At 39.8% G+C, this 25,000-nt stretch overlaps 2 protein-coding genes across 2 annotated transcripts in view; one reads left to right on the top strand and one right to left on the bottom strand.

The window, feature by feature from the left end:
- Positions 1–1,280, bottom strand: part of LOC307011200 (protein FAM240B) — a 1,788-nt gene extending 508 nt beyond the window's left edge. Inside the window, exons 1-2 of the mRNA XM_079636603.1 lie at positions 1,182–1,280; positions 981–1,105 (exon numbers count right to left, since the gene is read on the bottom strand). Coding sequence (XP_079492729.1) covers positions 981–1,102 — 122 coding nt within the window. The 5' untranslated portion in view covers positions 1,103–1,105; positions 1,182–1,280. The remainder of the gene's footprint in view (positions 1–980; positions 1,106–1,181) is intronic.
- Positions 1–25,000, top strand: part of srp19 (signal recognition particle 19) — a 35,018-nt gene that overhangs the window by 3,339 nt on the left and 6,679 nt on the right. The window contains 5 exon segments of the mRNA XM_079636604.1: positions 23,803–23,812; positions 23,814–23,930; positions 24,196–24,365; positions 24,694–24,749; positions 24,831–24,987. Coding sequence (XP_079492730.1) covers positions 23,803–23,812; positions 23,814–23,930; positions 24,196–24,365; positions 24,694–24,749; positions 24,831–24,987 — 510 coding nt within the window.

Genomic DNA, 25,000 nt, shown 5'->3' with positions numbered 1-25,000 from the left:
TTTTCAAGATTCTTTGATGAATAGAAAGTTCAAAAGAATCTTTATTAACATTATAAATGTCACTTTTGGTCATATTAATGCATCCTTGATGAATAAAAATCGTTTCTTTATTAAAATCTTACATTTTTTAACTGTAGTTTATAGATTTCATGTAAGATGCTAGATATAATAATAATTTTCCCTTTATTTTAACCTCAAAAAGAATATTTAATAATTTTATCTCAATATACTGTATGTGGGAAACTGAGTTTATAATATTGTATTTGCACACCTGTCATGGATTATTGAATTAATGTTACCCTGATGATCTTCTGTCACGGGATATTAAATATCAGCTCAGAAACACACACCGAATGTCCCTTCACACCCGCTTCATGATGTATAATATAATAATATTACAGAAAAAATTGTGCTGGGCAAATCGATTAATTGCATCCAAAAAAAAGTTTGTGTTTAAATAATATATGCGTGTGTTCTGTATATAATTATTTTGTATATATATATATAAATACACACACATGCATGTATATATTTAAGATTTATATATATATATATATATATATATATATATAATATACAAAATAATTTTTATGATATATATTGTATATATAATATAAATTATGTATACAGAACATGCATGCAAATATTTCTTAAATATATATACATGCATATGTGTGTAATGTATTTATATATGCAAAATAATTATACACAGTACACACATATATTATATAAACACAAACTTTTATTTTGGATGCGATTAATCTTTGCCCAGCACGAAAAAAAAAAAAAAAAAAAAACAATAGAATATTGGAGAGTTTTGTTTTTTCTTGAAATTATTAAGGAAATATTAAATATTGTTTAGTCCAGCGCTTTAATATATGCATAAATGGCTATATTAACACAACTGTGCTTTAAAATAAAGAAAATATCACTTTATACCTGAATAATAGCTCACAGTGATCACACTGCGCGTGACTTACTTCGTGAGCGCGCTCTTCTTCATCCTCCCTTCCTCCACTTCTCTCGTGTGACTGTGATTGACGATCTTCTGCTCCCAGAACGTCTTGATGAAGAGTTTGTCATGAATGAGAGCAGAACTCATGTCCTGCGGAGAGAACAATATCTGCTGAGGTCAAAGGTCAAGTTTCCTGAGGAGAGAACAAGCTGCAGTGAATGCTGACCTGATATTGAGCTGTTCAGTAGCGCTGTAACACTGATGCTCATCGTCCACACGACACAGTGTGTGTGTGTGTGTGTCTTTATTCAAGCGTGAGTGACGTTTCTGAACTCCTCCTCCTCCTCGAGTTTATTTCAGATCTCCGGCCTTTTCTCTCCACACGGTCACTGGACAAACACACCCGTGAACACTAATGAACTCATTACTGCAAACCCCTGATGACAGTGTCATGTTCACATCTCAGCAGCCGTGAATATCTGTTCCTGACACACACACACACACACACACACTCGGGAGTTCACACCTGATATCCGCCTGCATCCATTACATAAAGAATGTATTTTTAAGGTGGAAGACATCTTGCATATGTTGTAAAGCACCATTGCATCTAAAATAACCCGCTCTAATCATCAAGTGACAGACACATCCACACTTGTGTTCAGAGGAACATCGCTCACATCTGTCCGTCCACAGTCATCTACAGTCGCCATCCAATTAAAACTGACCTTTTGGTTTGGAATATTGCATTGTTTATTCTAAATTATTCATGGGTGCATCATTAGTGTGTTAATAATGTTGAATCAGAATAAGTTCCTCTTCAGCATCTCTTCTCTGATGATGTGGGCGGGGCAACCTGTCACTCACATGAGATCAGCCAATAGCAAACCACAACCATCCAATCAATTCCCCACAGACACAATCAAGCCCCGCCCACTTTATTGACCAGTCCCAAAGACATGAGACAAAGAAATAAACACTTATAAGATAAAATGCCCGTAAACATAAGCATTATGGCACTGCACACAAGATATTTTTTAACCCGATTGATAAGATTGTTTGCATGCTTCATTTTTTCAATCTGATCGAAATTTCATCCATATTAATAAGGTGTTTAAAGGGGTTTAAAGCGCTCCTATTATGCCCCTTTAAACAAGATATAATATAAGTCTCAGGAGAATGTGTGTGTGTGTGTGTGTGTGTGTGTGACGTTTCAGCTCAAAATACCCCACAGATTATTTATTATACCATGTTGTAAATGGCCATTTTTGAGTGGAAGGAAAAATATGCTGTTTTCGTGCATGTATCTTTAAATGCAAATGAGCTGCTGCTCCGCCTCCTTTCCAGTAGAGGGCGGAGCGTAACTGTGTATTACGTGACGTCACGAACGCGCATCACAGAACAGAGCAAGGCGAGCGCTTGTGCTTATAAAACTCAAACTTGTTTATTTATGTTTGAAATGACGATGGTTTCGCTAGATAAGAGCCGTATTCATCGTCTGGTGTCGTTTAAAGCCCGTTGAAGCGGCGCTGACACTGTCATCTGGACCTTGACCCGTTTGGGGCCCGTTGACGTCCATTATATTGTATATTGCTAAAACTTCACACACACAGACATCTTGTAAAAAGGGGCATTAACCACCCCTTTAAAGACTATAACAAACGTCGATTAACGTTACATGTGTTCACACCGCGGAGAGAGAGCGTTCGCTGCCCGCTGAGAAGAGTCTGGACATGACCGGCTGTCCGGCGATGGCTCTCGGCCGGATCTATTGTTCAGTCACATCGCAGCACATTAACACCTGCTCGTTTTCTTGCCCTTTTACACAAGGCCAAATGTATCTGGAAAATCTGGGTGTGATACAGATCCGGACACGAGTGTGACACCGCATGTCTTCTGGCCGTGATTCGCCCTGATCTCGAGGCCTTATCCGCCGGCGCGAGCTCTATTTCAGTCTCGCTGTGTGTAGTTGTGATATAAGACACTAATGCTGCTTAAGACATCAGTCGCAGCTGCACAGGCGGCGCGCTGACTCATTGTTTTAAAATAAACTTTGCTGGATGGATGTTTTCTGAGCCGGCATTGATCATGTTAAACACAAACATGTGATGTAAGCTCATGTGACGTCTTCATTAACCTTTGAACTGTGCTGTGTGTTTTTGAGGGGAACTTCTTTCACTCAGAAACTGAGAAGCATGAGCTATAAGTTATCAGTACCAAACCTGTGCTAATGGAAAGAAAACAAGCCGATAAAAAGATCGAGTGCAATATTTGACGATAAAAAGCATTATGAGAGATCTTATATTTTTGTAAGCAGGTCATTTTTTGTAACGAGGTTAAAAAAAAACTAAAAATCAGAAAAAATATCGGTAACACTATTTTAAAGTGTCCTTGTTACACTCTAAAAAATGCTGGGTTGTTTCAACCCAATTTTGGGTCAAATATGGACAAACCCAGCCATTGGGTAAAATTTTTACATTACATTTTTAACCCAACGGCTGGGTTTGTCCATATTTGACCCAAAATTGGGTTGAAACAACCCAGCATTTTTTGGAGTGTACATGTAGTTACCATAGTAACAGTAAATTATGCATAATTACATGCAACTAACCCTCAACCAAACCCTAATGCTACACTCTAAAAAATGCTGGGTTGTTTTAACCCACTTTTGGGTCAAATATGGACAAACCCAGCCGTTGGGTTACATTTTTTAATTGCATTTTTTATCCAACGTTTGGGTTTGTCCATATTTGACCCAAAATTGGGTTAAAACAACCCAGCATTTTTTAGAGTGTACCCTAACCCTATAGTAAGTAGTTAATTATTATTACTCAGAACTTAAATATATAATTACACTGTAACAATGACACCTTAAAATAAAGAGCGACCGTTTAAAGTTTGTGTGACGAAGAAAAAATATGAATAAGAAATTAACTAATTAAAATTTTCTTATAATTAAAGCAGCATTATGGGATATTAATAAGCAGTTTAATGTAGGAGGGTACTTTTTGTAATGAGGTATAAAAAATAAAAATAAACTCAGAAAAATGATCAATCTTTTGGGAAGTTATATTTCTGAGCAAAGTAAGTAAGTTTTATTCAAATGCAATAATATTAACTAGCATTTTCAGGAAAAATAAAATCCAGATGAGGATTAACAATGAAAACATTGCCGGGATCCAGAACATTTACTTTTACATTAAATACATTTACTGCAGTAATATCATTTTTGGTCTTTTCTTCATTTAAAAATATCTACTTATATTGTGTTAAAATGTGCAGTAAGACTAACATTTACATTCATGCATTATTAATCGCTTCTATGACTTATGAAGTGATGAACAATATAGGAACGCAATATTAAAGCTCTGTTATGCTTTCTATATCGGTCACATGAGATTAAACCAACAAACAAAACACTTTTTAGACTTAATTTAAGTTTAGGGAAACACTTTACAATAGTTATAACATTAGTTAATTCATTAACTAACATTAACAAATAATCAGCAATATTTATGAATCCTTGTAAACAACATTACACTGTTCTTCCTTTTCTGTCCTGTTTTCCAGCACAAATATATAAATATTCTTAAATCAAAAGACATTTACTGGAGAAGAAGCAAAATTACTGAAGATATTAAGACTTGTCTAATGAAAAATAAGTTTGTGTTAAAACAAGAACAAATATCTGCCAATGGAGTCAGAAATATAAACTTAATTCAAAGTGAAAACTAGATTATATTTCTGACTCCATTGGCAGATATTTAGGGCCCAAGCCTTGAAAAGGCGAAGGCCCTATTGTTTTCCATGGGATTATTATTTATTCTTCTTCTTTATTAGGGCCCAAGCCTTGAAAAGGCGAAGGCCCTATTGTTTTCCTTCGGATTATTATTATTATTATTATTATTATTATTATTATTATTATTATTATTATTATTTTTCTTACGACTATTCGGGCACTTTTGGGTCTCTTAACGTGCTCAAAAACTCTTGAAACTTTGCACAAATGTCAGAACCCGCGGCCATTAGAGCCGGACTGAAGCTGGTACCCGGGCGTGGCAGGGGGGCTCGACAGCGCCCCCTGGAACGCGGTCCGAAAACTTGGTCCATAAATCAAACACGCTTGCGTGTAATAATATGAAACTCGGTACACTTATAGATCTCATCGGTTCATATATCCTTCGTGCTCTGACTTTTTACCCCAGCCCAACAGGAAGTCGGCTATTTGGCGTAGTTTAAAAAACACATGCAATGGAATTTAAAATACTCCTCCTAGACGATTCAACCAATCACCACGAAACTCGGTGTGCATGAAGTCAAGACATGGAGGATGAAAAATTGCCAGGGGATTTTTGATATCTCGAACGATTTGGCCGTGGCGAGGAAACGAATTTATGGCGAATATTGGAAACAGGAAGTGTGTTATAACATCCTCATACATTAATTGATCTGGATGAAACTTCAGCAGTGTGTTCGCTGTAAGAGGCCGATCACATGGATGTGACTATTGTGAGTCAAAGTTATAGCGCCACCAACTGGCAGCAGGAAGTGTGTCACTTTCAAAATGCTTTAAAATCACCCTCTTATTTTTACCCGATTTGCTTCAAACTTTATGTGTATAATGTAAACACACGGCAGATGTAGACCTGTGAAAGGATTATTGATATCTTAAATACTGTTGCCATGGCAACGCATCAAACTTTAATATTCTTTTTTAAAGTTTTTGAGACTCTTAACATGCTTGAAATTGCATGAAACTCGACAGACACTTTATATTTATTGCCTAGTACACTTGTGCAAAGTTTCAGAAACGGGCGTGGTAAGGGGCTCAGTAGCGCCACCTTTAGTCAAAAATGGGGTATTAGTTTTACCTACAGTAACAAAAATCGGTATTTATATTTATCTCCCCGAGCCGGACAACTTTCTAATTTACAGTCTTTAGCTCCGACCAACAGGAAGTCAGATATTTTGGTTTGAATGTGATGGGAATTTTGCCAGTCTCTCTCAGTGTCTGTGTGTGTGTGAGAGGAGGGGGGCTTTATTTTAACCCTTTCTCTGCTGTGTGGGACTTCTCGGGCACTTTTGGGGCCCTTAACGTGCTCGAAAACTCTTGAAACTTTGCACACAGGTCAGAACCTGTGGCCATCAGGGCCGGGCTGAAGCTGGTACCCGGGCGTGGCAGGGGGGCTCAACAGCGCCCCCTTTAACGGGGTCCGAAAACTTGGTCCATATATCAAACTGAATATTGCATGAATTAGTATGAAACTCGGTACACATATAGATCTCATCGGGCCGAACAACTTTCATGCTCTAAGTTTTACGCCAGCCCAACAGGAAGTCGGCTATTATGGGTTGTATGAAAACGCACACCCCTGGAATTTTATATACTCCTCCAAGAAATTTAATTTGATCTTCACCAAACTCGGTCAGCATGAAGTCAAGACATTGAGGACGCTAAATTGCGGACGGATTTTTGATATCTCGAACGGTTTGGCCGTGGCGAGGAAACGAAGTTATGGCGAGAAAAGAAAAACACAATGTGTTATAACGTCTTCATACATTTATTGATCTTGATGAAACTTCAGCAGTGTGTTTGTTGTAAGAGGGCTATCACATGGATGTGACTATTGTGAGTCAAAGTTATAGCGCCACCAACTGGCAGCAGGAAGTGTGTTACTTTCAAGATACTTTTGACTAAAGTGGGGGGGGTTATTTTTACCTACAGTCACAAAACTCGGCCTGTATATTATGCTTATCGATCCGGACAACTTTCTCATTTACAGTCATAAGCTCCGACCAACAGGAAGTCAGATATTTTGGTTTGAATGTGGTTTTGTCTCTCTCTGACAGAGTTCCCCCTGCCATTCTCTCTGTGTGTGTGTGTGTGTGTGTGTGTGTGTGTGTGTGTGTGTGTGTGTGTGTGTGTGTGGGGGGGGGGGGGGGGGGGAGGGCACACACACAGACAGCCCCCCCCCCCCCTTTTCTGTGTGTGTTTGGATGGGAGCAGAAAGACTCACACTGATACAAGCTCTAAAGCAGACTTCTTCTCGACAGTCAAAGCGGGGTTACGTTATTGCCCGTCGTGCACAGGAACCCGAAAGGCAACGGGGTGGCGGCTTTATATATATATATATATATATATATATATATATATATATATATATAAATATAGCTGCAAGCAGCGATGGAGGGCCCAAGCCGGTGGCAGCGCCAGCCCGGTGCCTTTAGTGTAACTAAAGGCACCAGGGTGGCGGTGCCACCGGCTTGGGCCCGTAATCGCTGCTTGCAGCTATATTTATATATATATATATATATATATATATATATTTATTATTATATTACTACCTTTTGGGCACTTTTGGGGGCCTTAACGTGCTCAAAAACTCTTGAAACTTTGCACAAATGTCAGAACCCGCGGCCATTAGGGCCCGACTGAAGCTGGGACCCGGGCGTGGCAGGGGGGCTCGCCAGCGCCCCCTGGAATGGGATTCAAAAACATGTCCATATCTCAAACACGCTTGCATGTAATAATATGAAACTCGGTACACATATAGATCTCATCGGGCCGAACAACTTTCGTGCTCTAAGTTTTACGCCAGTCCAACAGGAAGTCGGCTATTATGGGCTGTATGGAAACGCATGTTCTGGCATTTGAAACACTTGTCCTAGAGAATTCATCGGATGACCACGAAACTCGGTGTGCATGAAGTCAAGACATGGAGGATGCTAAATTGCGAGGGGATTTTTGATATCTCGAACGGTTTGGCCGTGGCGAGGAAACGAATTTATGGCGAATATTGGAAACAGGAAGTGTGTTATAACATCCTCATACATTAATTGATCTTGATGAAACTTCAGCAGTGTGTTTGTTGTAAGAGGCCGATCACATGGATGTGACTATTGTGAGTCAAAGTTATAGCGCCACCAACTGGCAGCAGGAAGTGTGTCACTTTCAAAATGCTTTGAATTCACCCTCTTATTTTTACCCGATTTGCTTCAAACTTCATCTGTATAACGTAAACACACGACAGATGTAGACCTGTGAAAGGATTATTGTCATCTTTAATACTGTCGCCATGGCAACGCTTTAAACTTTTATATTCTTTTTGGATGCATTTGAGGCTCTTAACATGCTTCAAATTGCATGAAACTCAACATGCATTTGACATTTATTGTGTAATAGACATGTGCGAAGTTTCAGAAACGGGCGTGGTAAGGGGCTCAGTAGCGCCACCTTTAGTCAAAAATGGGGTATTAGTTTTACCTACAGTAACCAAACTCTGTACGTATATTCTTCTCTTCGATCCGGACAACTTTCTAATTTACAGTCATTAGCTCCGACCAACAAGAAGTCAGATATTTTGGTTTGAATGTGAGTTTTGGTATATTTTAGACTCCGAGTTTTTAGCGGTGGTTTATTTTATTCACACCAAACTTTTTCAACATGATGAAAATACATTAAAGATGCTAAATTGTGAACGAATATTAAATATCTCAAACGGTTTTGCTATGGCGAGGGATTAAAGTAATGTCCAAAAAAGGAAACACTAAAAGCCTCATATCTTCTAAAAAAATTATTATACACCATTTATTTCTATATAAAAGTATACAAATATCAGAACTAAACCCATTTTGTTCTTTTATTTCAATTTAAGAATTATGTATAAGTTAAAAAACAGCCAGAATGCACTTTTTAAGTCAAAAAATAAGTCATACATAGGGCAATACTGCCCTCTTGTGGTCAAAATCGGGTAGGCCCATTGTATATTGTATCTATATAAATAGTGACTGTTAGAATATTTTCCTACCGGTTAATCGATGTGCAATTAAAGCGGGGGCTTTGAAATCGCTAACTTAAAAGCCAAAGTAAGTACTGGACGTCCAGTAGGAATGAACTAAAAACATTCACTCTGTTCTGCTCGTTCCTCGCCGTGAACGCGTTATTGCCCGTGCAGCCATGAGCATTTAGTTTAATTTTAAACATAGCGCCATTTCGGGGATGGGATTGCTTGAATTGCGTGTTCAATAGCCTATTATTCTTAATCTTTTCAGTCAGCTTTTCACCCATGATTAATGAAATTGGACTCCTTGTGCTGATGTTTGCTGCGACTCATTCAGCTCACGATTTATTAAGCGGACACATTCAGGTTTTAATAGGCTAGTGCCCACTATATTTGAATATCTGTATATTGTAATATCTACACCTAGTCACACCCTACTCTTATTAAATGTATGCTTCATAGTTCATTTTTAATTTCTAAATTTGATCAATAAATTAAATTATTTAGAATAATAAGACACTATAGGACTGTTAGCCTACCCTGTGGCTGATCAAATTAAATATTTTACACTGAAAAATAACAATGCATTAAATAATGTTTTAAGATTGTTTTAAATATAAGTTAATTAACGATCGTTGCAAAGAATGAAAGGCTACTTTTAAACATAACACTAAACCTCCTATAGGTGTCGCCAGGCGACCGTCTTAATGAGCGAGTCATTGATTCATTCGTTCAAACGAGTCGTTCGAACGACTGAGTCATTCATGAATGACACAGATCTTTATGGATTGATCATTGAATCTTTGAGTCAAGCGATTCTTTCAGAATGCGGAATCATTCACTAATGAAAAAACACGACCGTCTTAATGAGCGAGTCATTGATTCATTCGTTCGAACGACTGAATCATTCATGAATGACACAGATCTTTATGGATTGATCATTGAATCTTTGAGTCAAGCGATTCTTTCAAAATGCGGAATCATTCACTAATGAAAAAACACTGAGATGCGCGATGGTTCTGCTGTGATCTTTGTTTAACTATTTTCGCTGCTGAAACAGAACAAAAATAGTCAACATTGTTGTGTGTGTGTGTGTGATTTTGGTTGGGTGACATTTGTATGTTACAGTTTGACAAGAGTTTATAGTTTAAAGGTCCCATGACATGAAATTTTCACTTTTTGAGGTTTTTTAACATTAATATGAGTTCCCCTAGCCTTTATATGGTCCCCAAATTTCTAGAAATTTCAATCGGTGTAAATCAAGCTTTTGCTCTCTTTCTCTGCCTTTGAAAAAGTGGAAGCTCAATCGGGCTGATCTTGAATCTCCTCCGTATGACGTCATACGGAGGAAATGTTACCTCCCCTTTCTCTGCTTTGCCCGCCCAGAGAATATTTCCAGTCCATGAGAAAATGAGCTAGGAAGTAGGAACGCGTGCGCGATTTTAGTTTGTCCACGGGAGATATCATGGCTTTTGAGCGAGCGAAGCATAATAATGGCTCAATAATTGGATGTACAAATGAACACCGAAGCCTTTTTTTAGTTCCTTCATCCAAGCAAGAACCAGTGGATTCATTTCATTTTCTCTGGAAATGCGCCGACACAACTCCCCAAAGTTTTGCATGTCTGCGGCAAACATTTCACCGACGACTGTTTCCTCAACTTGGGCCAATAATACAGAGCTGGCCTCGACGAACGTCTGCAAATAAATCGATCGAGCTAACGTTACCAAGCAACACTTTCTGATGTGTAATTGTTCAAGTTCAGACAAATCGTTCAATACTGCTGTTTATGCCTCAGTAAGTCAAGCCAGTGACTAAAATATCAACTTCACATCGTTTCTTTTAGTAGGATGAAAATAATCGTATTTAAATTGTGAATAAATTAACTTATAAACATAAAGCGATCGAGGAACAATGTTTGTAGGAATCGCGCGCACGCGTTTCTACTTCCTAGCTCATTTTCTCATGGACACAGCGCGATGGAGTTTATCTGGACACTTGCCAAACTCGTTATGAAATCAATGACGCACGTTACACTGCACATGAAGCTCTTACTGTATTTACATCATCGTGTTTGCATTGGTGAAAGCATTAGAGAGAGTGCAGAAACTGCGTTGCAATGATAAGATCTTCATTCTCGCGATCAACAACAGACTGTCATCTGCTTGCGCAATGCTCATCACGGCAACATTTTATGTGATGGGAATAGATCTAAATACTTTAAAAACTTCTGACGATTTGTTAATCTCGATAGCTGTAATAGTAAAAACGTATAATAACTGTAGTAAAAGTATTCGAGAGAGTTTCACATGTAATAAGTAGCTATTTCATATGCAAGCATGTCAGCCAATCACAGCAGTGGCCGGTTACACCGAAGTCTCACACAGACACGCCCCTTCAAACAGAGCGTTCAAATCAGAGGCTAAAACTGGGCTAGGAAAAATGCCTTTTATTTCTAAATTATGACTATTTTTGATTTAAAAAACATACTAACATTATAAGGGCAACCCAGGAAACATTATAAAATAATATAATAACCCCATGTCATGGGACCTTTAACAAAAGCACAATGTTGTGTTTTATTGCAAGTGCACACAAATATAAGGAAACACTTTGCAGTTTGAATGATGTCCTGTATGAACAAAATGACGGAGTATGTTTTTCGATCGATCCTCGTATACACACACACACACACACACACACACACTGCAATCTTGACATCGCAGCCACACACACAGACAGCCCCTCCTGTGTTTGTCTGTGTGGGGAGGGGGGCAGAAAGACTATTAAAAATAGGTATATTGTGCCATCTAGTGTTTTATACTATGTATAAATGTGTTTTTTCTTTTAAACAAGTGTTTTAAAGTACACTAATTTCAATTAATTCAATGCTGCATTTTTATGTATATTTAAACATTATCAAAGACTACTTTCTGTCAAAGTTAGGATGTTATTTTTTTAGTAAAATATTTTCAATAGTTATCTGTCTCTGTCGGTCATTCCCCTCCCCTATTCCTGTTTTTCATTGCACGCTTTTAAATGTAAAAAAATCTTTCTGTTTTGATATATTTAAACTTTTTTAAAAATCTAGCAAAAAATGCGCCTTTTTGCACAACCCATTTTTATTTTTTTTATTTTTTCACTGTTCTAATCAGGTCAGGCAAGTCAAATGATCTGTCTTGTCCCTTAAAAAAATTAATATATACCACACTTCATATGAATTTTTGGTCTTGTGTACTTACAATGGCTGCTGATTTCATGTGTCCGTTAAGTCCATGAAACTGTAGGGTGTCTAATTTTTCATTTTAGTTTTCAGAACGGTGCTCACGCCCTCGATGCGCACTTTTGCAGAACCCACACTGATGCAAGCTCTAAAGCGGAGATACGTTATTGCCCGTTGTGCACAAGAACCCTAAAGGCACCGGGGTGGCGGTTTTATATATATATATATATATATATATATATATATATATATATATATATATATATATATATATATATATATAAATAAATATAGCTGCAAGCAGCGATGGAGGGCCCAAGCCGGTGGCACCTCCACCCTGGTGCCTTTAGTGCAACTAAAGGCACCGGGGTGGCGGTGCCACCGGCTTGGGCCCGTAATCGCTGCTTGCAGCTATATTTATTTATATATATATTTATTAGGGCCCAAGCCTTGAAAAGGCGAAGGCCCTATTGTTTTCCTTCGGATTATTCTTCTTTATTATTTATTATTTATTATTATTATTATATTACTACCTTTTGGGCACTTTTGGGGGCCTTAACGTGCTCAAAAACTCTTGAAACTTTGCACAAATGTCAGAACCTGCGGCCATTAGAGCCGGACTGAAGCTGGGACCCGGGCGTGGCAGGGGGGCTCGACAGCGCCCCCTGGAACGCGGTCCGAAAACTTGGTCCATAAATCAAACACGCTTGCGTGTAATAATATGAAACTCGGTACACTTATAGATCTCATCGGGCCGAACAACTTTCGTGCTCTAAGTTTTACGCCAGTCCAACAGGAAGTCGGCTATTATGGGCTGTATGGAAACGCATGTTCTGGCATTTGAAACACTTCTCCCAGAGAATTCATCCGATGACCACGAAACTCGGTGTGCATGAAGTCAAGACATGGAGGATGCTAAATTGCGGACGGATTTTTGATATCTCGAACGGTTTGGCCGTGGCGAGGAAACGAATTTATGATTAAAAAAGGATGCATAAAGTGTGTTATAACTTAGTTATAGTTTTACCTACAGTTACAAAACTCAGCGTGTATATTGATATTATCAAGCCGAACAACTTTCTAATTTACAGTCATTAGCTCCGACCAACAGAAAGTCAGATATTGTGGTTTGAATGTGAATTGTGTCTCTCTCTGTCTCTCTGCTATTCTGTGTGTGTGTGTCTGTCTGTGTGGGGTGGGGAGGGGAGGGGGGGATCTGTGTATGTGTGTGTGTGAGTGTGTGTGAGGAGGGGGGCTAGTTTAGTTTAACCCTTTCTCTGCTGTGTGCAAAATCTCGGGCACTTTTTAGGCCCTTAACGTGCTCGAAAACTCTTGAAATTTTGCACACAGGTCAGAACCCATCAGGGCCGGGCTGAAGCTGGTACCCGGGCGTGGCAGGGGGGCTCGACAGCGCCCCCTGGAATGGGATTCAAACACTTGTCCGTATATCAAACATGCTTGCATGTAATAATATGAAACTCGGTACACATTTAGATCTCATCGGGCCGAACAACTTTCGTGCTCTAAGTTTTACGCCAGCCCAACAGGAAGTCGGCTATTGTGGGTGGTATGAAAACGCATGCCCCTGGAATTTGAAACACTCTTTCTAGAAAATTCATCCAATCGCAACCAAACTCGGTCAGCATGACGTCAAGACATTGAGGATACTAAATTGCTGACGGATTTTTGATATCTCGAACAGTTTGGCCGTGGCGAGGAAACAAAATTATGGCGAGAAAAGAGAAACACGATGTGTTATATTGTCTTCATACATTAATTGATCTTGATGAAACTTCAGTTGCGTGTTTGTTGTAAGAGAGCGATCACATGGATGTAACTAATGTGAGTCAAAGTTATAGCGCCACCAACTGGCAGCAGGAAGTGTGTTACTTTTGACAAAAGTGGGGGGGTTAGTTTTACCTACAGTCACAAAACTTGGTATGTATATTGTGCACATCGAGCCGGACAACTTTCTGGTTTACAGTCATTAGCACCGACCAACAGGAAGTCAGATATTTTGGTTTGAATGTGGTTTTGTCTCTCTCTGCCTCTCTCTGACAGAGTTCCCCCAGCCATTCTGTGTGTGTGTGTGTGTGTGTGTGTGTGTGTGTGTGTGTGTGTGTGTGTGTGTGTGTGTGTGTGTGTGTGTGTGTATGTGTGTGTGTGTGTGTGTGTCTGTGTGGGGAGGGGAGGGAGGGCACACACACACACATAGACAGCCCCCCCTGTGTGTGTCTGTGTGGGGAGGGGAGGGAGGGCACACACACAGACAGCCCCCCTGTCTGTGTGTGTGGGGAGGGGAGCAGAAAGACTATGAACAATTGTGCCATCTAGTGTTTTATACTATGTATAAATGTGTTTTTTATTTTAAACAAGTGTTTTAAAGTACACTAATTTCAATTAATGATATGCTGCATTTTTATGTATATTTAAACATTATCAAAGTTAGGATGTCATTTTTTTAGTTTCAAAACTTATCTGTCTCTGTCTCCCTTTGGCTGTCATTACCCTCCCCTCACTCCCACAGTCTCACTTATTTCTTTCTGTATCAAATAATATTACCATAAACAAAAAGTTTGAGTTTCTTTTTCAATCAATGTATTATGTGTAACTTAAAAATAAGCAGATTAAACAGATATGTTTGAGGGCAAGACATGAAAACGATGAAATATAATATAGTATTAGTAAAAGAGTGCAGTATAGGGTTGGATGAATCAGATAAATAACATATTTTGTTAAAAAAACATTTGGTTAAATAAAATCGAGTGATATAGGGCTATATTGCCCTCTCGACAGTCAAAGCGGGTTACGTTATTGCCCGTCGTGCACAGGAACCCGAAAGGCAACGGGGTGGCGGCTTTATATATATATATATATATATATATATATATATATATATATATATATATATATATATATATAAATATAGCTGCAAGCAGCGATGGAGGGCCCAAGCCGGGGGCAGCGCCAGCCAGGTGCCTTTAGTGTAACTAAAGGCACCAGGGTGGCGGTGCCACCGGCTTGGGCCCGTAATCGCTGCTTGCAGCTATATTTATATATATATATATATATATATATATATATATTTAGGGCCCAAGCCTTGAAAAGGCGAAGGCCCTATTGTTTTCCTTCGGATTATTATTTATTATTATTATTATTCTTCTTTATTATTATTATTTTACTACCTTTTGGGCACTTTTGGGGGCTTTAACGTGCTCAAAAACTCTTGAAACTTTGCACAAATGTCAGAACCTGCGGCCATTAGGGCCGCACTGAAGCTGGGACCCGGGCGTGGCAGGGGGGCTAGGCAGCGCCCCCTGGAATGGGATTCAAAAACATGTCCATATATCAAACACGCTTGCATGTAATAATATGAAACTCGGTACACATGTAGATCTCATCGGGCCGAACAACTTTCGTGCTCTAAGTTTTACGCCAGTCCAACAGGAAGTCGGCTATTATGGGCTGTATGGAAACGCATGTTCTGGCATTTGAAACACTTCTCCCAGAGAATTCATCCAATGACCACGAAACTCGGTGTGCATGAAGTCAAGACATGGAGGATGCTAAATTGCGGACGGATTTTTGATATCTCGAACGGTTTGGCCGTGGCGAGGAAACGAATTTATGATTAAAAAAGGATGCATAAAGTGTGTTATAACTTAGTTATAGTTTTACCTACAGTTACAAAACTCAGCGTGTATATTGATATTATCAAGCTGAACAACTTTCTAATTTACAGTCATTAGCTCCGACCAACAGAAAGTCAGATATTGTGGTTTGAATGTGAATTGTGTCTCTCTCTGTCTCTGCTATTCTGTGTGTGTGTGTCTGTCTGTGTGGGGTGGGGAGGGGAGGGGGGATCTGTGTATGTGTGTGTGTGAGGAGGGGGGCTAGTTTAGTTTAACCCTTTCTCTGCTGTGTGCAAAATCTCGGGCACTTTTGGGGCCCTTAACGTGCTCGAAAACTCTTGAAATTTTGCACACAGGTTAGAACCCGCGGCCGGGCTGAAGCTGGTACCCGGGCGTGGCAGGGGGGCTCGACAGCGCCCCCTGGAATGGGATTCAAACACTTGTCCGTATATCAAACACGCTTGCATGTAATAATATGAAACTCGGTACACATTTAGATCTCATCGGGCCGAACAACTTTCGTGCTCTAAGTTTTACGCCAGTCCAACAGGAAGTCGGCTATTGTGGGTGGTATGAAAATGCATGCCCCTGGAATTTGAAACACTCTTTCTAGAAAATTCATCCAATCGCAACCAAACTCGGTCAGCATGACGTCAAGACATTGAGGATACTAAATTGCTGACGGATTTTTGATATCTCGAACAGTTTGGCTGTGGCGAGAAAACGAAATTATGGCGAGAAAAAAGAAACACGATGTGTTATAACATCTTCATACATTAATTGATCTTGATGAAACTTCAGTAGCGTGTTTGTTGTAAGAGAGCGATCACATGGATGTAACTAATGTGAGTCAAAGTTATAGCGCCACCAACTGGCAGCAGGAAGTGTGTTACTTTTGACAAAAGTGGGGGGGTTAGTTTTACCTACAGTCACAAAACTTGGTATGTATATTGTGCACATCGAGCCGGACAACTTTCTGATTTACAGTCATTAGCTCCGACCAACAGGAAGTCAGATATTTTGGTTTGAATGTGGTTTTGTCTCTCTCTGACAGAGTTCCCCCAGCCATTCTCTCTCTGTGTGTGTGTGTGTGTGTGTGTGTGTGTGTGTGTGTGTGTGTGTGTGTGTGTGTGTGTGTGTGTGTGTGTGTGTGTGTGTGTGTGTGTGTGTGTGTGTGTGTGTGTCTGTGTGGGGAGGGGAGGGAGGGCACACACACAGACAGCCCCCCTGTCTGTGTGTGTGTGGGGAGGGGAGCAGAAAGACTATGAACAATTGTGCCATCTAGTGTTTTATACTATGTATAAATGTGTTTTTTATTTTAAACAAGTGTTTTAAAGTACACTAATTTCAATTAATGATATGCTGCATTTTTATGTATATTTAAACATTATCAAAGTTAGGATGTCATTTTTTTAGTTTCAAAAGTTATCTGTCTTTGTCTCCCTTTGGCTGTCATTACCCTCCCCTCACTCCCACAGTCTCACTTATTTCTTTCTGTATCAAATAATATTACCATAAACAAAAAGTTTGAGTTTCTTTTTCAATCAATGTATTATGTGTAACTTAAAAATAAGCAGATTAAACAGATATGTTTGAGGGCAAGACATGAAAACGATGAAATATAATATAGTATTAGTAAAAGAGTGCAGTATAGGGTTGGATGAATCAGATAAATAACATATTTTGTTAAAAAAACATTTGGTTAAATAAAATCGAGTGATACATAGGGCTATATTGCCCTCTCGACAGTCAAAGCGGGGTTACGTTATTGCCCGTCGTGCACAGGAACCCGAAAGGCAACGGGGGTGGCGGCTTTATATATATATATATATATATATATATATATATATATATATATATATATATATATAAATAAATATAGCTGCAAGCAGCGATGGAGGGCCCAAGCCGGTGGCACCGCCACCCTGGTGCCTTTAGTGCAACTAAAGGCACCGGGGTGGCGGTGCCACCGGCTTGGGCCCGTAATCGCTGCTTGCAGCTATATTTATTATTATTATTATTATTTTACTACCTTTTGGGCACTTTTGGGGGCCTTAACGTGCTCAAAAACTCTTGAAACTTTGCACAAATGTCAGAACCTGCGGCCATCAGGGCCCGACTGAAGCTGGGACCCGGGCGTGGCAGGGGGGCTCGCCAGCGCCCCCTGGAATGGGATTCAAAAACATGTCCATATCTCAAACACGCTTGCATGTAATAATATGAAACTCGGTACACATATAGATCTCATCGGGCCGAACAACTTTCGTGCTCTAAGTTTTACGCCAGTCCAACAGGAAGTCGGTTATTATGGGCTGGATGGAAACGCATGTTCTGGCATTTGAAACACTTGTCCTAGAGAATTCATCGGATGACCACGAAACTCGGTGTGCATGAAGTCAAGACATGGAGGATGCTAAATTGCGAGGGGATTTTTGATATCTCGAACGGTTTGGCCGTGGCGAGGAAACGAATTTATGGCGAATATTGGAAACAGGAAGTGTGTTATAACATCCTCATACATTAACTGATCTTGATGAAACTTCAGCAGTGTGTTTGTTGTAAGAGGCCGATCACATGGATGTGACTATTGTGAGTCAAAGTTATAGCGCCACCAACTGGCAGCAGGAAGTGTGTCACTTTCAAAATGCTTTGAAATCACCCTCTTATTTTTACCCGATTTGCTTCAAACTTCATCTGTATAATGTAAACACACGACAGATGTAGACCTGTGAAAGGATTATTGATATCTTAAATACTGTTGCCATGGCAACGCATCAAACTTTAATATTCTTTTTGGGTGCATTTGAGGCTCTTAACATGCTTCAAATTGCATGAAACTCAACATGCATATCAGATTTATTAGGTACTAGGCATGTGTGAAGTTTCAGAAACGGGCGTGGTAAGGGGCTCAGTAGCGCCACCTTTAGTCAAAAATGGGGTATTAGTTTTACCTACAGTAACAAAAATCTGTATTTATATTTATCTCCCCGAGCCGGACAACTTTCTAATTTACAGTCATTAGCTCCGACCAACAGGAAGTCAGATATTTTGGTTTGAATGTGATTTGATGGGAATTTTGCCAGTCTCTCTCAGTGTCTGTGTGTGTGAGAGAGGAGGGGGGCTTTATTTTAACCCTTTCTCTGCTGTGTGGGACTTCTCGGGCACTTTTGGGGCCCTTAACGTGCTCGAAAACTCTTGAAACTTTGCACACAGGTCAGAACCTGCGGCCATTAGAGCCGGACTGAAGCTGGTACCCGGGCGTGGCAGGGGAGCTCAACAGCGCCCCCTTGAACGTGGTCCGAAAAACTTGGTCCATATATCAAACACGTTTGCATGTAATAATATGAAACTCGGTACACATTTAGATATCATCGGGCCGAACAACTTTCGTGCTCTAAGTTTTACGCCAGTCCAACAGGAAGTCGGCTATTATGGGTTGTATGAAAACGCATGCCCCTGGAATTTGATATACTCCTCCAAGAAAAATTATCCTATCGCCACCAAACTCAGTCAGCATGAAGTAAAGACATTGAGGACGCTAAATTGCGGACGGATTTTTGATATCTCGAACGGTTTGGCCGTGGCGAGGAAACAAAGTTATGGCGAGAAAAGAAAAACACAATGTGTTATAACGTCTTCATACATTTATTGATCTTGATGAAACTTCAGCAGTGTGTTTGTTGTAAGAGGGCGATCACATGGATGTGGCTATTGTGAGTCAAAGTTATAGATATATTTGTTCTTGTTTTAACCCTTTATATTGGCAATTATATATTTAAAACAGTAATATCCTATACTAAACCTAAACTAATCTTGACAAACTATATATCATTTGAAAGCTTAGAATCTCTAGTTTTCATTTTTCCTGATTTTCAAAATAAATGACAGAGGAGCCGTAATTTATCAGTTTGCAGCAAGAATATGTTCATACTCCTGAGGCGTGTTCAGACCTTTATTTTGAAATATTGATGAACATGAAAAATCATGAAAGAATGGTAGAAACCTCAGTTTGATTTCATGCCAAGAGTTCAAAAGATAGCATCCGTTCAATTCTTTTAGAAAAAAAGACCTGAAAATGTTTTGAATATAAAGAAAATAATAATAGATTCAGCATTAGTGATGTGGCGGCGAGCTATAATGCACATACGTGATCTTCTGTGTTTCTTAGAGGTTGAGTTCATTTCAAAATCTGCCAAACTTCCAACACTACTTCTGAATAGGATGTGTACTTCATAAATTGTATGAAAATTGTAAAAATAATGGTTCAGACTCAAACCACATATGGAGATGAGGCGCCCTTATATGGGCAGTGATGTCCACTAGTGGAGAAAATGAAACATTTAGAAGTAATTCAAGTGTTATACAAAAACTACCAGAACACTGGGTTGTTACGTCTGACCCAGCAGCTGGGTTAGAAACTTCCTGAGAAAATAACCCCAAAAATGACCCAAAAGACTCAACACAGGATTTGGGTAGAAAAAATAACCCAAGATTTTTTCGAGTGTGTCTTTGAGGGACTAATATGCTCTTTAGGTACAAAAGTGAACGTAAAGGATTCCAGTGACGGCTTTTGTACCTTTTTATCTTAGAGTGCAGAAGACAAGGAACTATGTGAACTTTAAAGGCTTCAAATGCAGAATTATTGTATCCCACATCTCGTATGAACATACTTTGTCAATAGAAACTCAATTTAAATAGTTTTAAAAAGTAAATGTTATAATCTTTCCTTATAGAAGCTGTTCAATGACGACGCAGCTATAGTGTATTTAACTGCAAACTGTATTTATTAAAGAAAGAAAAAGTTAATCCTCATAGAGAGGAAGAACTCAAACATGAACGTGACAAAGCATGCAAAGACACCGGCTGACAAACATGTATACACACAGAAGCTGACAAGATGGAACCCAGCAGAACCAGTCGACAGAAGAACTACAAACAGACACAGGAAACTACGGCATAAAACACAATAAAAGTCCTTGACCACAAAACAGGAGAAAATGAGTCAAGAACCCTAGAGTTCTAGATTGAACCCCACTAAATCTTTACTAATCTTTACTAACATTAAAAATTATGTTTTGGCTCAACAAAAATGCTTAACCAACAAACTACTTTGAGTTTGAGGAAACTAAACACAATAAAAGTCCTTATACACAAAACAGGGGGAAATGGGCCAAGATCCCCAGAGTTCTAGATCGAACCAAAAAACAAAAAACAGTTTGCATACATTTTTCTGAGTTATAACAACTTATTATAAAATTATGTTTAACCAACAAACTACTTTGAGTTTTAGTTTTAACAATAATTTGTAGCATTAAAGTAATTTTTTGTTGATTACTCACAAAAATTAAGTTGTTTTTAAACAATTAATCTGATGTATTTCATTTAGAAATCAATCTCTAGTTTTCAGCACAAAACCTTCAACATAACCAACCTGTCAATCATAACAGCTTTAGGTCTTCCCTTCACTAAACACACACTATGACACCTCATTTCAACATGCACATTTTTTATCCAAAACATGAACTAGAAAACGAGTGCCCAATTTATAATCAAGACAATATCATTCATTAAGTTACTAAAAAAATCAACTAGATATCAGATTAAACACAATATTAAGTTGATGTAATGATCAGTGTATAACTGTATAAAAAAAAAAATTATAACAGATTCCATATAGTGGTTTTGTCATTTTTATTAGTTTTTATTTATTTATTAAATATCTATATAGTTTTCATTTCAGTTTTAGTTATTTTAGTAAATCAAATTTAAATTTTTGGCAAATAGCCGGAAAAAAAAAATTCAATGTTTTATTTAACTATTATCTATAAAAATAAAGTAAAGACATTTTTAATTGTTTTTTTAATTAACTATAAATTGTTTTTTTTAATTAACTATAATAATACTGGTCATCAAAATAATGATGTGAACAGACCTTGATGAGGTGTTTTTAGGTCAGTAAATGCGATCTGACCTGAGCAGAGATCAGTCCTGCCCTCTGCTGGTCAGCCTGAGACTGCACTTTCTCTTTATCAGTTATATCTGATCACAGCGGGGCATGTTGTCACATCATACGCTGTCACATGTGAAGCTCCCATTAAACTGCATATTTAAGGGTTTCGGATCAATAACATGATTCAGAAGAAATATAGCCAACAGAAACTGTATTAATAAATTGTATAAAGTGACAACACATAAAAACACACGTGCTCAAAACCATTTTTAATGCGTGTCAGTGAGTTTCAGTTCAACAAATATGACAAGCTTTAACTGTAGTTTGGAGGACAGGATTCAGAAGAAAAAGCGTTTAATTTGTGACAGTTTTGAATTCTGACATCCAGAAGAACAAGCTTTATAACTCAATGTGTGACAACTGTGTGTGTGTGTGTGTGTGTGTGGCCTGTAACCCAGGTGTGTGTGTGTGTGTGTGGCCTGTAACCCAGGTGTGTGTGTGTGTGGCCTGTAACCACGGGTGTGTGTGTGTGTGTGTGTCGCCTGTAACCCAGGTGTGTGTGTGTGTGTGTGTGGCCTGTAACCCAGGTGTGTGTGTGTGTGTGTGTGTCACCTGTAACCCAGGTGTGTGTGTGTGTGTGTGTGTGTGTGTGTGTGTGTGTGTGTGTGTGTGTGTGTGTGTGGCCTGTAACCCAGGTGTGTGTCTGTGTGTGTGTGTATACTTGTACAACTATCTTTGTGAGGACCAGTTTGAGTTTTAGACATTGGAGTGAGGACAAAGAGAATAAAGTCTGTGTGTGTGTGTGTCGCCTGTAACCCAGGTGTGTGTGTGTGTGTGTGTGTGTCGCCTGTAACCCAGGTGTGTGTGTGTGTGTGTGTGTGTGTGTCGCCTGTAACCCAGGTGTGTGTGTGTGTGGCCTGTAACCCAGGTGTGTGTGTGTGTGTGTTGCCTGTAACCCAGGTGTGTGTGTGTGTGTCGCCTGTAACCCAGGTGTGTGTGTATGTGTGTGTGTCGCCTGTAACCCAGGTGTGTGTGTGTGTGTGTGTGTCGCCTGTAACCCAGGTGTGTGTGTGTGTGTGTGTGTGTGTCGCCTGTAACCCAGGTGTGTGTGTGTGTGTGTGTGTGTGTGTGTGTGTGTGTGTGTGTGTCGCCTGTAACCCAGGTGTGTGTGTGTGTGTGTGTGTGTGTGTGTGTGTGTGTGTGTGTGTGTGTGTGTGTCGCCTGTCACATGTCAGAGGAACAAAAAGCGACATATAAATATGTAAATACAGGCGTGAGTTACGTCATCGGTGTTTGTTTTGCAGACGGATTGAAGGTGTGTGTGTGTGTGTGTGTGTGTTATTTTGAGCATGTGTGAGAGTGTGGACATGAGAACGCGTCCAGAGACTGAGACTCGAGGCATCAAATCACAGCTGTACAGTAAAAATAGCCTCATGTTGCGGCAGAAATCTAAATCCAGACGCCGGTAAACAAGCAGCCGCGCGGGACTGACCGAGGCACAGGAGCAGGTACATCCACACACACACACACACACACACGCATTAACATGTTTATTATGCACTTATTAATGATATTTCTGCTAATTAAGCGTGCCGCGAATAGCATGTGTGGTTCTGCTGGTAGACTGGCGATCTCCGTAGGTTAGAGGTCACGACTGTTGCTGACTCACACACACACACACACACACACATCTGATTAACCCTCGAGCACGAACACCTCACACTCCCGTCGGACACAAATATGTTCTATTAAGTTATGAAAATGGTATTTCTGAAAGTTCTCTGAACATTCAAAACATCCAGTTTTTTATTTATTCATTTATTCTTTATTTTTTTCTTGGTTATAGAAACATCAGTGTGTCATTCTTCAAACATTATGGAATGTCACTTTTGAATGTGATCTGAACGTTCCAAACAAGTAACATTTAAAAAACATGATATTATATATCATATAATCGACTCAGTCTGACATCATTTAAATTTGTCTTATAAATATGATAAATAATTTCATATTTTTGTCAGAATTAAAAATATATATTTTTTGACCGTTTGAGGTTTGCAGGTTTAGGGATGGGGCAGTGTGTGTGTGTGTGTGTGTGTGATGGGCAGGTTTAGGGATGGGGCAGTGTGTGTGTGTGTGTGTGTGTGTGTGTGTGTGTTTCTATCAGCTGCTGCATGTGATGATGTTGCTGCACTGGTTCAGTCAGATGTGTGTGTGTTTTTCTCACGGTGTGTGTGTTGCTCAGCATCATGAAGGCACAGCGGACCGGCGTGGACATTCCCGTGTACGACCTCTCGCTGATCCGAGACCTGTGGGAGGGACGAGTGAAGAAGCAGAAGCAGCGGCAGAAGAAGGAGGAGGAGCGCGTCAGTCAAAGTGCTCTGGCCAGGTGAGGAACACACACACACACACACACACACACACACACACCACACACCACACACACACACACACACACACCCTGTGCCGGGAGCAGCAGCTCATTTGCATTTAAAGGGACAGACACAAAACGACGCGTTTTTGATCACCCTAAAAAAGTGACAATTTTAACATTAATATCTTTAGCTAAAACTTCACACACACACTCTGTAAACATCAGAGACTTATTCTATAAGTTGTAAAAGGGGCAATGTAAAGCCGGTGTGTGTTTGCAGGGTGGATCAGCAGTGGCAGTATCGCATCGCGTGCCGGAAACTGAAGAGCGCTGAGGTCGCGGCACTGCAGTGTTACCTGGACCGGTCATGTGATCAACTACACACACTACACAACGGTACGCAGTGTTACCTGGACCGGTCATGTGATCAACTACACACACTACACGACGGTATGCAGTGTTACCTGGACCGGTCATGTGATCAACTACACACACTACACACACTACACAACGGTACGCAGTGTTACCTGGACCGGTCATGTGATCAACTACACACTCTACACAACGGTATGCAGTGTTAGCTGGACCGGTCATGTGATCAACTACACACTCTACACACACACACACTACACAACGGTACGCAGTGTTACCTGGACCGGTCATGTGATCAACTACACACTCTACACACATTATGTTGGTTTGACTGTAAATGAGTTATAGTTATAGTTATAATAACCCTGGCCTCACACAGTTTTCTCTGACCTCTGACCTCCTCCAGACACTGACACCGAGAACAACAAGTTCATTTTTCAGCTCAACGGAGACAAATGGATGGTAAGTTAACTCTCTGAACACACTTTTGTTTCTCAAACGCATGTGTACTGCCCGTGACTTCACCAAGACTGTGATTTGCAGAAATTACCTGAAGATCTTCAGTTCATGACGTATCTGAGGGAATGGCACATCCACGCAACGAGGATTCGCGAGATTCCCGCGTACATCGAGGCGTTCGTGGACCTGCGCGTTCTGGACGTGCCCAAGAACGGCCTGACGAAGATTCCTGAGGAGATCGGTACGGGTCACTA

Source organism: Phoxinus phoxinus, assembly GCF_949152265.1.
Source record: "Phoxinus phoxinus genome assembly, chromosome: 15".
In the NCBI taxonomy this organism is placed as follows: domain Eukaryota; kingdom Metazoa; phylum Chordata; class Actinopteri; order Cypriniformes; family Leuciscidae; genus Phoxinus; species Phoxinus phoxinus.
Note: the sequence above shows the minus strand (reverse complement) of the source record. Positions and strands in the feature narration are given on the sequence as shown.